At 55.3% G+C, this 13,536-nt stretch overlaps 1 protein-coding gene across 5 annotated transcripts in view; it reads right to left on the minus strand.

Annotated features, from left to right (window-relative positions):
* Nucleotides 1–13,536, minus strand: part of FBXO31 (F-box protein 31) — a 52,884-nt gene that overhangs the window by 2,238 nt on the left and 37,110 nt on the right. For all 5 annotated transcript variants that reach the window (XM_034940862.3, XM_008974308.4, XM_003820838.5 and 2 more), the window contains 5 exons: nucleotides 12,227–12,394; nucleotides 11,506–11,580; nucleotides 4,794–4,903; nucleotides 3,943–4,096; nucleotides 2,525–2,925 (listed from right to left, as the gene is read on the minus strand). In XM_034940862.3, the coding sequence (XP_034796753.1) occupies nucleotides 2,525–2,925; nucleotides 3,943–4,096; nucleotides 4,794–4,903; nucleotides 11,506–11,580; nucleotides 12,227–12,394 (908 nt within the window). The remainder of the gene's footprint in view (nucleotides 1–2,524; nucleotides 2,926–3,942; nucleotides 4,097–4,793; nucleotides 4,904–11,505; nucleotides 11,581–12,226; nucleotides 12,395–13,536) is intronic.

Here is a 13,536-nt window from a genome sequence, read left to right on the forward strand (position 1 = left end):
CAGCATTCTGCGACCCCCCTCTGTGCCGCAAGAGCCACATCCACTGTTCATCAGCCAGAAGCTGACTCCCAGAGCCAGCCTGTCTCTGCAGGGGCAGCTGGGGGTGTGGGCTGAGCCTGTCTCTGAAGGGGTAGCTAAGGGCGCAGGCCGAGCCCACCTGATGATGGACGCAGAGGCCAGAGCTCGGGGCTGCTCGGGGGATGGGCGCTGACTCGCAGCACCCGTGAGGGATTCACCCACTGACTGCACACTGCCGAAACACTGAACTAAAACGAGGTCTCTGCAGGCCCAAAGAGCTCTGTTCCAAAACACACATTTCATAAAGGAGGCCCAATGTGAAAAAAAATCTTAATGTCTGGGAGTTATGTCCCCATACAATTAGCTCTAATACAGGCAGCCTGCAGCTGACATTAACTCAGAAGTCGCAAACACCCATTTATGGCTTTGAGGTCAACATCAGACAGGAAGACACTTATGTCTGTCTTGCAAGCAGCTAAATTCTTCCAACAGATGACGAGAAGCAAGGGGCTGGCCTGGAATCACCCACTGAGGCTCCAAAGGCCGGGGGAAAGAACAGCCCCGTGGACCAGGGCCTGGCCTCAGAGGGCTTCTCAAGCTCGGGGAGAAGTTCCAGGGCCCAGAGGCAGGTGCAGCCATCGGCACTGTGGTCAGAAAAAAAGCAACAGGCATTCCCTGTACAGGTGCCGTGGCCAGGCCCTGCAGATCCATCAACTAGACAGGGAAGGGCCTGGGAGCCCCCATATTCAGCACGGCAGGGACTGTCCTGCAGGTTAGCTGGGGACGGGGGCTGGACAGGTCTTCCTGGCCAGTGGCTGCAGCACGTGCTGTGACTCGCAAACTGGCTCTGAGCCCACTGTGAGGTATTAGGAGTTCTGAGATGTTTGAAGGGTAACAGAGCTTTTTCCTTTTTTAGCTATTCAAACATTTATATTAGCGAAAACAACACTCCAACACTATTTGTATGCCTCTCTCTGTAAACCCCCCAGTCACCGTTATCATACATGGAACATGAAGAAAGCCCCGCCCAGACATCCAAACCCCCTCCGGGAGCTGGAACTGTGGCACCCTTCCCCCCACCCAGACATCCAAACCCCCTCCGGGAGCTGGGCCTGTGGCACCCTTCCCCCCACCCAGACATCCAAACCCCCTCCGGGAGCTGGGCCTGTGGCACCCTTCCCCCCACCCAGACATCCAAACCCCCTCCGGGAGCTGGGCCTGTGGCACCCTTCCCCCCACCCAGACATCCAAACCCCCTCCGGGAGCTCGGCCTGTGGCACCCTTCCCCCCACCCAGACATCCAAACCCCCTCCGGGAGCTGGGCCTGTGGCACCCTTCCCCCCACCCAGACATCCAAACCCCCTCCGGGAGTTGGGCCTGTGGCACCCTTCCCTCCGTGACAGGAAGTTTAGCGGGAAATACAGACACATAGCGGCATACGCACATAGTGGCTTGGAGGTAAAAGGAAAATAACTGTAACTTGACAATGGCAGAATGACTTTGATGCCAGGAGACTGACAGGCGGACCCTCAAAACAGCCCCCAAGGCCACTGTCCAGCAGAACCCTCTGTGGTGATGGAATGTTCTAGAGCTGCACTGTCCACCAGCCACATGTGGCCATGTAGCACTTGAAACATGGCCTGGGCGGCTGAGGGCCTGGATTTTTCATGTTCAGTTTCAGTACATTTGAATTTAAACAGCTCTAAAGGGTAACGACACGGGGCAGGGCCTTGTTCATCTATGAGGAGCAGCCTGGACAGCAAGGGGCCCGTGGCACTGAAGGCGGTGGCCCAGACAAAACTGTATAAAAAAAGTCAGCGAGACAGGAGCTGGCAGCTGTGCAGGCCTCGTCCCATGTCAGCCGCCCAAGCCCTGCAGTGGCAGCGGCAATGCCAGCCCCTCCCACGCAGTCGCAGCTGGTGTCCACTCCACTGGCCACCAAGGCACTGGCCCGGCACAGCAGAGGCAGGCAGGCACAGAGGAGGGAGGGGGCGGGAAAGCAGGACCCACATCTGAACCACGCACCGGGAGATGGCCAAAGGTGACCGGCAAGACGCTGACCAGGAGGACACCAAACCAGACGGGCTTTCCACAGGGTGGGTGGGGAAGGGGCCTTGTTCATTCCCTACTTTCAAAGCTGCTGGACAGTTTACATGATATTTCACTTGATTGACTGCAAACAAGTAGCTTTAGAAGCCCCTGGGGGAGCGGCACTATTGCAGGGATGTGAGGCATCTGGAAGCCTCACGCCCCTGCAGCTCTGAGGTACCCCAGAAGGGGTGGAAGGGCAGGAACCTCCAAGACGGGACCCAGCTGCGCGGCCGCTTGCTCAGGTGCTGGGGAACATGGCCCAAGGGGTCAGAGGCCCCACTCCTGTCCCAAAGCACCGGCTGCCGCCCTCTGTGAGGTCACAGGCCCTCTCCGCCTGTGCTAGGTGTGGGGCTGGGGCCCTCGCTGAAGCCCATGCTGTCCCACCTTCAGGCCCCAGTACCCGCCGCATCCTTACCACATCCTGCAGGTTCGGGGGTAGTCCTCATTCCTGGAGCTCACGCCCACGGGCAGCACGAACGGCTGCCCCTGCCCACACTGGGCAGGCTGCTCGGCCACAGCTACGGCATCCCCAGGCTCGCCACCATCCTCACCAGGTGTCCCATCTGGGCCCTTGCTGGGCGCCTCTGCCCTGGGCTGGGCAGGGCTTGGCTGGGACTCCCGGGGGCCCTGCCGGCCACGACCCTCGCCCGCCTCGTGCCCGCCTTCCTGCTGCTCCTGGCGCACCCTCTCGCGCACCTCCAGGACGATGCGGGAGAGCTCATTGAAGTTGCGCTGGTTCTCAAGGTCGGGCAGCTGGATCCGATGCCTCAGGTCAATCTCCACTGTCTGCTGCCCAGCAGGGATGTTGGGGTCGCCCTGTGGAGCAGGTAGCAGTCAGCAGGGCTCAGGCCAGCAGCAGCTGCAGTACCACTGTGTGGGCTCCAGCCCAGATCCACCTCTGGCTGAGCGAGCTGGCACCAGCCCTCCTACTGACTTAGCAACGTCCCTTACAGAAGAAGAAGTCTCAGAATCCCTTAGAAAGTGGCAGGGCCAGCAACACCTATGAGTGCCCCTGAGGACGGTGGCTCATACCTGCTCAACTGCGCCCAGAGAAGTTCAAAGAACATCCCAGAGCTGGGCAGCAGCCCAAGGGGGCAGCCCACATCTGTCTGCCTGAAAGGCAGAGCTCGGGAGCCGAGCCCTGGGAAGATGCGTCAGCCCCAAAACTCCGTGAGGAGTCCAGGAGCCAAAACTCTGGGGTCCAGGGAATGCCTCATTATGCCAGATGTGGCCCTGATCCCTGGAGGCTCGGGGAATAGGCTTTGCCCCTTCAGGCGCTGTCTGCCAGAATCCCCAATAACCATTCAGGGCAGGCGGGCAGCATGTGCCAGGAGCCCTGGCATGGGACAATGAGCCCCTGTTCACTGCTGGGCTCACCACACAGCCCACCCTCAGGCCACTCCAAGGAGAGGAGCTGCTGAAGCTCAGACAGGGTGGGAGCTGTCTGCAAGCACAAGGGTCTCCATGCAGCTGCTGGAGGGGCCCCTTTCCCAGGCTGTCCCCAATTAAATCGAAGCCTCTGTGTGGGGTCTGCTGTCCAGACTTCCTAAACCCCACAGGGCTGCAAGGGTGGCCAGGGCTGAGCGGTGCTGTGGAAAGGCCACCTTGGAAGCACACAGACTCCCTGAGGGTCTCGTGGAAATGCAATTCTGGTTCAGTGGGGCTGGCTGGGGCCCGAGAATCTGCTTTCCCAAGCTCCCGGGGCTGCAGGTGCAAGCCCACTCTGAGGAGCAAGGGTGCTGGGGATCAGTGTCTGCCCAAGTTCCCTGACTCCACAGCCCAGTTGGGCCAGGTGCTCCCAGAGCCCCACCAACCAGGGCAGCCGCCACTCACCGTGATCTTGGTGCCCCTGGCACGCCGGCCGTGGAAGCTGAGCATCACGATCTCCAGGCCGTGGCTGCCATAGGTACCTTTGAAGAGGCCAGGCTTGATGAGGTCGTCGGGGTGGCTGGGCGGCAGGTAGATGCGGCGGTAGGTCAGGCAGTTGCTGTGGGGAGCGGACGGGTCAGTACAGGAGACCTCGTGGGGCAGGCAGGACTGAGAACGCCCAAGGTGCCAGGGATGAGCTTTGCAGGGCGGGGTAGGGAGGGCAGCTCAGCTCAACCAGGGCCAGGTGTCCACCAGGCCTGTGGGCAGCAATGCGCCCAGGGGAGCCCTCACCCCCACCACGCACCAGCACGCACGCTTCCAACAGGACTTCTGGGGTTAAGGGGGGCATCAGCGCCAGGGCAGAGCTTTAGGTGGGAGGGAAAAGGAAGTGCCAGTTTGCTCCATTACCCAGGAGAAAGGAGCCCAAGTCACCATGGAGGGGATCCCCGCACTGGGCTGAGCGGGGCTGAGCTCTAGAGTGCCAGTGTTGGCAGGGGTGACAGGAAATCAGATAAAAACAGACACCCGGGTGAAGGATGGGGTCTGGGGCTGTGCCACAGCAGCTACAGGGAGGCCTGCACTCCCAGCACCCGCAGAGAGAGGGACTGTGTTCCAAGTACCCACAGAAAGAGAGAACTATGCTCCAAGCACCCAGAGAGAGAGGGGCTGCACTCCCAGCCCCCAGCAGGAGAGAGGGCTGAACCCCAGCACCCACTGAGACAAAGGACTATGCCCCAGCACCCACCGGGACAGGGCTGGTCCCCAGCACACACCAGGAGAGGGCTGCCCCAGCACCGAGCAGGAGCCGCACTCACTCGTACTGACTGGTGTAGATGAACTTCATCAGGATGAGCTCCTGCATGTGCTCGTGGAAAATGTCCTCCAGCGTGCGCCCCCATTCCTCCCTCAGCCACGTCCGAAACTCCTTCCAAAAGAACACAGGTCATGAATATCCATATGACAGGAGGCTGTGAAGAGGCTGCCGGCTGTGCCGCCGAGAGGAGACAGTGTGTCCTTCTTTGTCAGTGCACAGGCACCTGCAGGGCCCTCCTGGTGGGGGAGGATGGACTCGGCGCTGGGAAGAGAAAGGGGAGCTGCCGGATTTGACCCCACGTCAGAGGTGCCTGCCAACAAAAAGTGAAGGTTCCGGGCCCTTGGTCTGCTGGGTGGGAGGCAGCAGGGGCTGCAGGAAGCCCAGGTGAGGCGGGGGCCACAGCCATGACCAGAACTCAGGGTGGGCCTCCCTTCCATGCCCACCGGTGGGGCAGGAACAGCATCTACACACTCTGGCCCTGCACAGCACAGCCCCTCAGCCTGCTTCTCTGGCTCCTGGGAGCCTGAGTGTTCCAGGAGCCCTCACCACCAACCCTGAGCCGTGCGAGTCAGCCAAGGACGATGCACTGAGCCCTCGGCCAGTGACTGGGTGGATTTTCCTTTTTCAAAGGAAAAGCAGGTATGTTAAGGGGGTTCCCAAAAACTCCGCAGCCCCACCAGTCCGCCCTGCATTCTGCCATCACATGGTGCTGAGGATATTTCGTGCTTAATGGTTTGATTCTACACAATTTACAGAATTCACCCAAACTTCCAAGTTCCCAGCTCAATACAGTGTTTCCAGTCATTATCTAGACTTAACTCTGAAAGGGACGCATAAGCAACTCACAAAAAAGAGGAAACACGATGGTCAATCGCTTTCATACATCACTGCTCCAAACTCCGACAAGAAACAGAAATCACTGCAGGAGCTGCACTGAGCACCTGGCAGGACCACATGGTCAACACAGAAGCCACCTGGATTTTTATGTCCTAGCAGCACAAAATATAAAAATAAAATTTAAAAAAATTCTATGTACAAAATCCTCAAAAAACATAAGACTTGGGAATAAATGTTACAAAATACGTTTAAGATCTATTCTGAAAACCACAAAACACCGCTGAAAGGAAGTAAAAATGCCTGGGTACACAGAGATGCCACGTGTGGGGTCTGGGACCCATCTTGGCCTCGTTCCAAGAGCAGTTCTCTCCAGATTGATCTACAGATCCGACCTCACGCCAACCACAAGCCCACCAGGCACTACACAGACTGGACTCGCCAAGTCTGAAATTCCTACGGAAAAGCAAAGAACTGGGATAGACAGGCCATCAGGAAAACGAAGAGCAAACGGGAGGACCAGGCTGCTCTCAGGACTTGCCCAGTATAAGCTCCCATCATGAGACGGCGTGCAAGCCTCAGGCCTCACACGGGCACCAACAGAGCCAGGAGCTGAGAAACCCTCATGTGGACCCAGCTGCCTGATTGCAGCGGAGGTGCCCACACCTGCCCCTCAGGAAAGGAAGGTTTTCAGCAAGGTGCTCCATCAGTTGGGTTTTCATATGGAGAAGAAGGAACCACGACCCCGCCTTATGCCACACACAAGATCATTCAAGATGGGGCACAGGCCTCCACACAAATGCAGAACCTGATGTGATGCTACCAAACTTCTATTAAAAAAAAAAAAAAATGGAGCCTATCTTTGCAAACTGAGTTTTTTTAGGACTCAATTTTTAGGACTTTTTTAGGATTCAGAAAATAACCATAAAAGAAAACAAAAAGTTTCACAAATTGGACCTCATCAAAATTAAAACCTGAGTGGCTGAACTTGAGGAAAGGCGCTTTAAATAACAGATAGAAACAAAAGTAACTGAATGAAATGAACAAAGATTTCAATGTTACCACTGTGAGTACTGCGACTTCAACTTGACACCATCAGGAAGATGAGCATGTGTAGCCATGACCTCACTTTGCATAAAGAGGTCCAAGCAACGGGACCACCAACCAGACCCTGTTACCCAGAATAAGGCCGTCCCAAGCATGTTTATTATGAAATTACTCATCAGAGCAACACATACAAGCCACAAGAAAAAAAAAAAAACAGGGAGCCCAGGACATGCACGACAATGATCAATTTCACGTTTACCCAGGGCCTGCTCACTAAACACATTGTACTCGCGACCCTCATGGCAGCGCTGGCAGAGGGGGCTGAGGGTGACAAAGATGCCTGCTGCCTGCTTGAAACAGGAGCATGGCCCATCCTCCCTTCTCTGCTCCTTTCACAGGTCTGAGATTTCCAAAAGCCTCAGTCTTGGGGCGGCGGGGGCGGGCCTGAAACTCACAGGGTGGGAAGGGACATGGTGGCTTGCCCTGGCCCGGCACCCATACAGAAAAGGCCAGGTCTGGGTGGGCCCGAGCGTCCCATTTCTCACAAGGACCCACGGCTGAGGGAACCCACAACCCTGGGAACATCATCAGATCATGCCAGTGACGCAGCCTGGGTACAAGGAATGGCCTCCTGGGGCAGGGGTGACCCACACAGAGATGCAGGGATGCCAAAGAGACTGCATTGCCCTCGAAGCCTCCCCTGTCCACAGCCTGGCCCCTCCAACCTCCCTGGGCAGACAGGACTCCACCCCCTTGGAACGTGCTTGATGTGGTTTGGCTGTGTCCCCACCCAAATCTCATCTTGAACTGTAGCTCTTCCAATTCCCATGTCATGGGAGGGACCCCGGGAGGTAACTGAATCATGGGGGTGGGGTCTTTTCCAGGCTGCTCTCATGATAGTGAATAAGTCTCACAAGATGCAATGGTTTTATAAAGGGGAGTTCCCCTGCACAAGTTCTCTCTTTTTTTGCCTGCCGCCATGTAAGATGTGCCTTTCGCCTTCCACCATGATTTGAGGCCTCCCCAGCCACATCGAACTGTAAGTCCATTCAACCTCTTTCCCTTATAAATTACCCAGTCTTGGGTATGTCTTTATCAGCAGCGTGAAAATGGACTAATACAGTGCTGATCCAGAAGTTCTCAGCCAGCAGAGCTCAGGGCAGTACCGAATTCCTGTCCCTGATCTTTCACCTCAGTTGTGAAAATTATCAGGATGTGTCACCATGTCCAGACCTCCTGGGATGTCCTCTTCCTGGAACGCAGCTCTCCTGGTGACCTACCTGCTCTCTGGCCTTTAGTGGAGAGGAGCTCCCAGCTGATGCATGAATCCACAGACAGCCCCACCCTCTGAACCCCTACACGTCCTGAGAGAAAAGCAGCGAGGACACTGCAGGCCTCAAGATGAACGAAGTGACTATGGGAGCAGGTGACAAGCCCCACAGGAGGGCGCAGCCAGTGCAGCCCCTGCAGAAGAGGAGAGGCTGCTCTCACTCGAGGATAGGTGGTGCAGCACCGTCAGCAGCCCCAGCCTCTGCCCTACCTGGGACAGTGGCACCCTCACCCTGTCAAGTCCCGGAGGAGGAGCTCAGAAGCGGGACGAGCCGAGGGAGTATGTCGGATGGGGGTGTGGACATCACACAAACGGCAGCACCCCATACACTGACCATAAGCGTGCTGCTATTCCAATTGCAAGAAGAGACAGCAAGAGGATGTTTCTGGGAAATAGCTGCTTCTAGAGTTCACACAGCAAATAAACAAGATGAGCCCGGAACATTCCAAAGTAGAAGAGGAATACAGGCAATTAAAATACAGTGATAGGCCAGTGCAATGGCTCACAGCTGTAATCCCAACACTTTGGGAGGCTGAGGTAGGAGGATCACTTGAGCCCAGCCTGGGCAACACAGTGAGACCCTATCTCTAAGCCATAAATAAAATAAAACATAGCGATAAAACTACAAGAATTCGGCCGGGCGCGGTGGCTCGGCCTATAATCCCAGCACTTTGGGAGGCCGAGGTGGGCAGATCACCTGAGGTCAGGAGTTCGAGACCAACCTGGTCAACATGGGGAAACCCTGTCTCCGCTAAAAATATAAAAATTAGGCAGGCGTGGTGGCGGGTGCCTGTAATACCAGCTACTTGGGAGTGAGGCTGAGGCAGGAGAATCACCTGAACCCAGGAGGCGGAGGTTGCAGTGAGCCAAGATCATACCACTGTACTCCAGTGTGGGGGACAGGGCGAGACTACATCTCAAAAACAAACAAAAACTATAAGAATGAGAATAGTGTCGTACTGACATGCAGACAGACATATGGATCAGAATATCAAGTCCAGAAATGAACCAAGTATACAGGGTAACCTAGGACAAAAGCAGTGCTACAAATTGATGTAGGAAGTGTCGTTATCACGCATCCAGTGTGGAGATAACAGATCAGGTCTGCACAGAACCAAGGCTGGGGCTAAGCCTTACATTTCACATCAGAATAGATCCAACGGAACCAGACACAGACACAAGAGAAAAATAAAAGCATGAGCTCATTTGTAAACATATGTGCTTCGGGGAGAGATCTCAGGATGGCACTAAACTGAGAGTCTTTTAAAGAAAGATGGATACATCTGCTTATGTAAAAATTAAAAATACGGCTGGGCGTGGTGGCTCATGCCTGTAGCCCCAGCACTTTGGGAGGCCAAGGCGGTAAGATCACTCGAGCCCAGGAGTTTGAGACCTGCCTGGGCAACAAAGTGAGACACCCTCGCTCTTAAAAATTAACATTAAAAATAAAAAATTCCGTGGATGGAAAACACACCATAAGAGAAATCCAAAGACAAAAAAAAGGAATAAGAGAAAAACCTGGCAACTCCTATCTGGAAGGGCTTCGATTTCCTAATAGTTAACAAGCTCCTACAAACCCACTTGAAACCTGCCAACACCAAACAGAAAGAGAGGCACAGGCTATGACCAGACAGTTCATGAAACAGTTCATAAAACCAAAGAGACCTCCTGACCCCAAGACACTAGGCTGGCCTCACTCAGAATAAGGGAAACATAAACTCCCCCCGTCAAGATTCCAGCAATACCTTCCCTCTCACCCTCACTCCTGGGTGTTTCTCTCATTTCCACAAGGAGCACATGTTGTTATATTTACAATCAGGAAAAACACTACTCCAGTTCAAAATCAGTGAGCCCACACACAGAAGTAGGCTTACAGAAACTTTTCCTAATCCCAACGTATATAGTACCAGAAATGTAATATGGTTTTCTTTTTTAAGGGCTCAACAGCTGAGGAGTTTCTACTCTTGAAAAATCTGTTGACATTTTTCACTTAAATGTGAACCATAAGGCCAGGAGCGGTGGCTCACACCTGTAATCCCGGCACTTTGGGAGGCCGAGGTGGGTGGATCGCCTGAGGTCAGGAGTTCGAGACCAGCCTGGCCAACATGGTGAAACCCCATCTCTACTAAAAATACAAAAATTAGCCAGGCATTGTGGCAGGTGCCTCTAAGCCCAGCTCCTCAGGAGGCTGAGGCAGTAGAACTGCCTGAACCGGGAAGGCGGAAGTTGCAGTGAGCCAAGATCACATCACTGCACTCCAGCCTGGGCAACAGAGCGAGACTCCGTCTCAAAAAAAAAAAAAAAAAAATTGAACCACAGCAATCACACACATACGTTGTGTTTCTGTATATAAAATCAAATCTAAAATAACAGCATAATTAAAACATTTCCGTTACTGATCATCTTCACATGCCATCTATTCAAGAAAACAGGAACGTCACTTACTTGCAAAGGATTCCGAGAAACAGGACATTTGGTTCATCTCAACCTTCTCTGCAGTCCTCTAGCTGATGGGGAAACCACAACTCAAACTAGCTAAGAAAAGCACACCCTGGCTGCGCGCGATGGCTCACACCTGCAATCCCAGCACTTTGGGAGGTCAAGGTGGGAAGACGGCTTGAGCCCAGGAGTTTGTGACCAGCCTGGGCAACATGGCATAACCCCGTAGCATGGTAGCATGCCTGGCTAATTTTTTGTTTTTTCTTTTGAGGCAGGGTCTCACTCTGCCACCCACATGGGAGTGCGGTGGTGCGATCATAGCTCACTGCAGCCTCCACCTCCTGGGCTCAGACAATCCTCCCACCTCAGCCTCCTGAGTAGCTGGCATGCCACCATACCCAGCTAATATTTTTGGTTTTTGTAGAGACAGGGTCTCACTATGTTGCCCAGGCTGGTTTTGAACTCCTGACTTTAAGTGATCCTCTTGCCTCAGCCTCCCAAAGAGCTGGGAATACAGGTGTGAGCCACCACACCTTCCTTCTTAAGAGTATTTTGAGAGGGCAGTAAGACTTAGATCCTTGAAAGCTAAAACTCAAGGGCAATATTAAAATACTCAGGCAAACAATCACACACAGGCTTCCCCGCTGCACTGGCACGATCCGGAAGCCTCCACATGGTCTGCTCAAGGGTGGGAAACACAGGAACTCTGGGTGCAGCCCTCGGGTCTCCCTGCAGCTCACATCCTAGAAAAGCAGCCTCCCAGCAACCCCTCAGCAAGTGGATGTGCCCGCCAGAGGGGCAAAGCAGAGCCAACTGAAGAAACGGCCTGTGTGGTTCGTTTGTTCTGCAGGGGGAGGGGACCGGCAACCTGCCCGCCCGCACGATGCTGTTCCTCGAGTGTGCTGGATGCACGGTCTGCACTGACAATACCGGCTGAACCATGTGAAATAGCCACCATGCAGGTCGCATGCTGCTGACTTCTCTCCCGCATGGGTCTGTACTTTCCCCGTGGGGAAAGGAAAGGTCCGCGCCATGTGAACACAGGGCCGGCTGGTGGGCTCACCTCCTGCCTCCCGCCGGACATCCTGTGGTGGTCCGTCTGGTTGCACTTGGTGGAGAACTCATCCTTCTTCACAATCTTCAGTGTTTGCAACACAAGGAAAGAGGAGAGTGAGGAACAGAGTCCATCACAGGATCCCCTACGCCAGGCAGGTGGCCACGACCCCTCCCTCACCACACCCACCAAACCCCACTGCAGGCACCCAAGATGCGACCAACGCGGTGCCAGCGGAGGGAGCTGAGTCTCCCTGAGCAACACTCCCCCAAGAGCAGGAGGCAGTGGCACATCTGAGAGAGGGGCGTTTGCATTTCCCAGCGTGACACAGAGCAGCAAAAGGGCTGCATCTCACACGCAAGGTGTGGCAGATGACGCGCTGTGCTCACCGTGGGGGCCACTGCCAGACCAGATCAGAGAACAGAGAGCGCACTTGATTCCACACTGATATTCTTGCAAACAGGAAAAAAAGACAGAGGAACTGAAGTTGCAAAGAACCAGCGGCTCTAACTGAGAGCAGAATCAAGAGGGGTCCAGCAAGTGACCGCTGCAGAGTCCACTGCGCCACAGAGGCGTGAACAATGCACAGCAGGGCAGGGCAGAGCCTCCCTCCCACCCGCCCATCTGCTACAGCCCAGGTCTGCAGCTGAGAATAGCACGGCAGGCCTGGCTGGAGCCCACACAGGACAGCCCTGGGACAGTGAGGACCCAGCCCCGCCGCTGCACACACCTGGATGTGGCCGTGGTGGGGCCCTTTGTGGCCGTACATGCACTCCACTGTGGCAGCCTTCCTCTCCATCAGGTGAATCCTGAACAGAGGCTTGAATCTCATGGGGTCATCGACGTGGGGGTCATGGGGAGGCAGGTACATCCACCCGATGATGAACAGGCCGTCCACCTACAGGAGGAGATGGACAAAGGTCCACGAGTGGCTCCCGGGCCGGAGCAAGGGCGGCCCCGCACAGCTCCCCGCACTGCAATCGCACAGAGAAGCTCCTGCCAGACCAGCACATGGGACCTGCATGCCCACCCTCGAGATGCCTCGAATCCCAGCACTATCTTCCAGCTCTGAGATGCAGGTGGACACCAGGAGGAGGCAGAATAATCCAGAAAGTGAGACGGGGTGAGGTGCCGACCAGACAGAGGGAAAGGGGGTGCATCTCCCAACAGGAAAGAGTGAACAACAGCAGTGCAAGGGCCTCATTCACATCCTGAGCTGAACAAACTGCCATTCAAAGGCGGCTTTGAGATGATCAGGGAAGCGTCCCATGGCCTGGGAAACAGGCAACGGAAGGAGCGTGTGCCACTTTTGTCAGGTGTGGCAGTGACACGGAGATGCAGGAAACACCCCCTTTCTTAGGGCGCTGCCCGGAGGGACGGACAGCTGAAATGCCACGGGCCTGGGATTTGCTTCAAAACCGAAGTGCAGGGGAGGAGAGAGACACCAAGACCCCGGGAGGGGCGCTCAGGAGCGGGAAGAGCCGAGGAGTGCGCTGCCCGTGCGATCTCGCGTGTCCGGGCGCTGACTGTGCAAACGCAGAGGCGGGTGGGCCCCAGCACGCTCTGGCCACAGCGGCCACATGCTTATAAGGAAGGACAGCCTAGTGTCACCCCCTTCTGGGAGAGCTGGGACCCATGAGACTGCCAGCTCCAGCAACCAAGGAGAAAATTCCATCATTTCTGGGGCTCACGAGCCTGGGTCAAGCGTGAGCATGTGCTGTTCTCTCACAGACTCCACTTTCCCCAATTATCCACCGCTTTTTGTTTTTTGGGGTTTTTTTTTTACTCTATTACTCACTGCCAGTAAGTAAAACAATTACCACCCTTCCTCCACTAAAAGAAAGGAAAGCAATCTGCCCAGCCTGTGAGCTGCCGGGCTGGTCTCTCAGAGGAAACATCCTAAAAGCAAGGCTGGACCACGCGACGCCCAACACAACAAACGCAGAGCGGGTTTCTCCACAGCGGCTCCCAGCAGATGAAAACCCCACCTGGGGGCAGAGCCCATCCCTGCCCCAAACCCCACCTCCGGCAGAGCCCATC

The sequence above is a fragment of the Pan paniscus genome, chromosome 18, assembly GCF_029289425.2.
Source record: "Pan paniscus chromosome 18, NHGRI_mPanPan1-v2.0_pri, whole genome shotgun sequence".
In the NCBI taxonomy this organism is placed as follows: domain Eukaryota; kingdom Metazoa; phylum Chordata; class Mammalia; order Primates; family Hominidae; genus Pan; species Pan paniscus.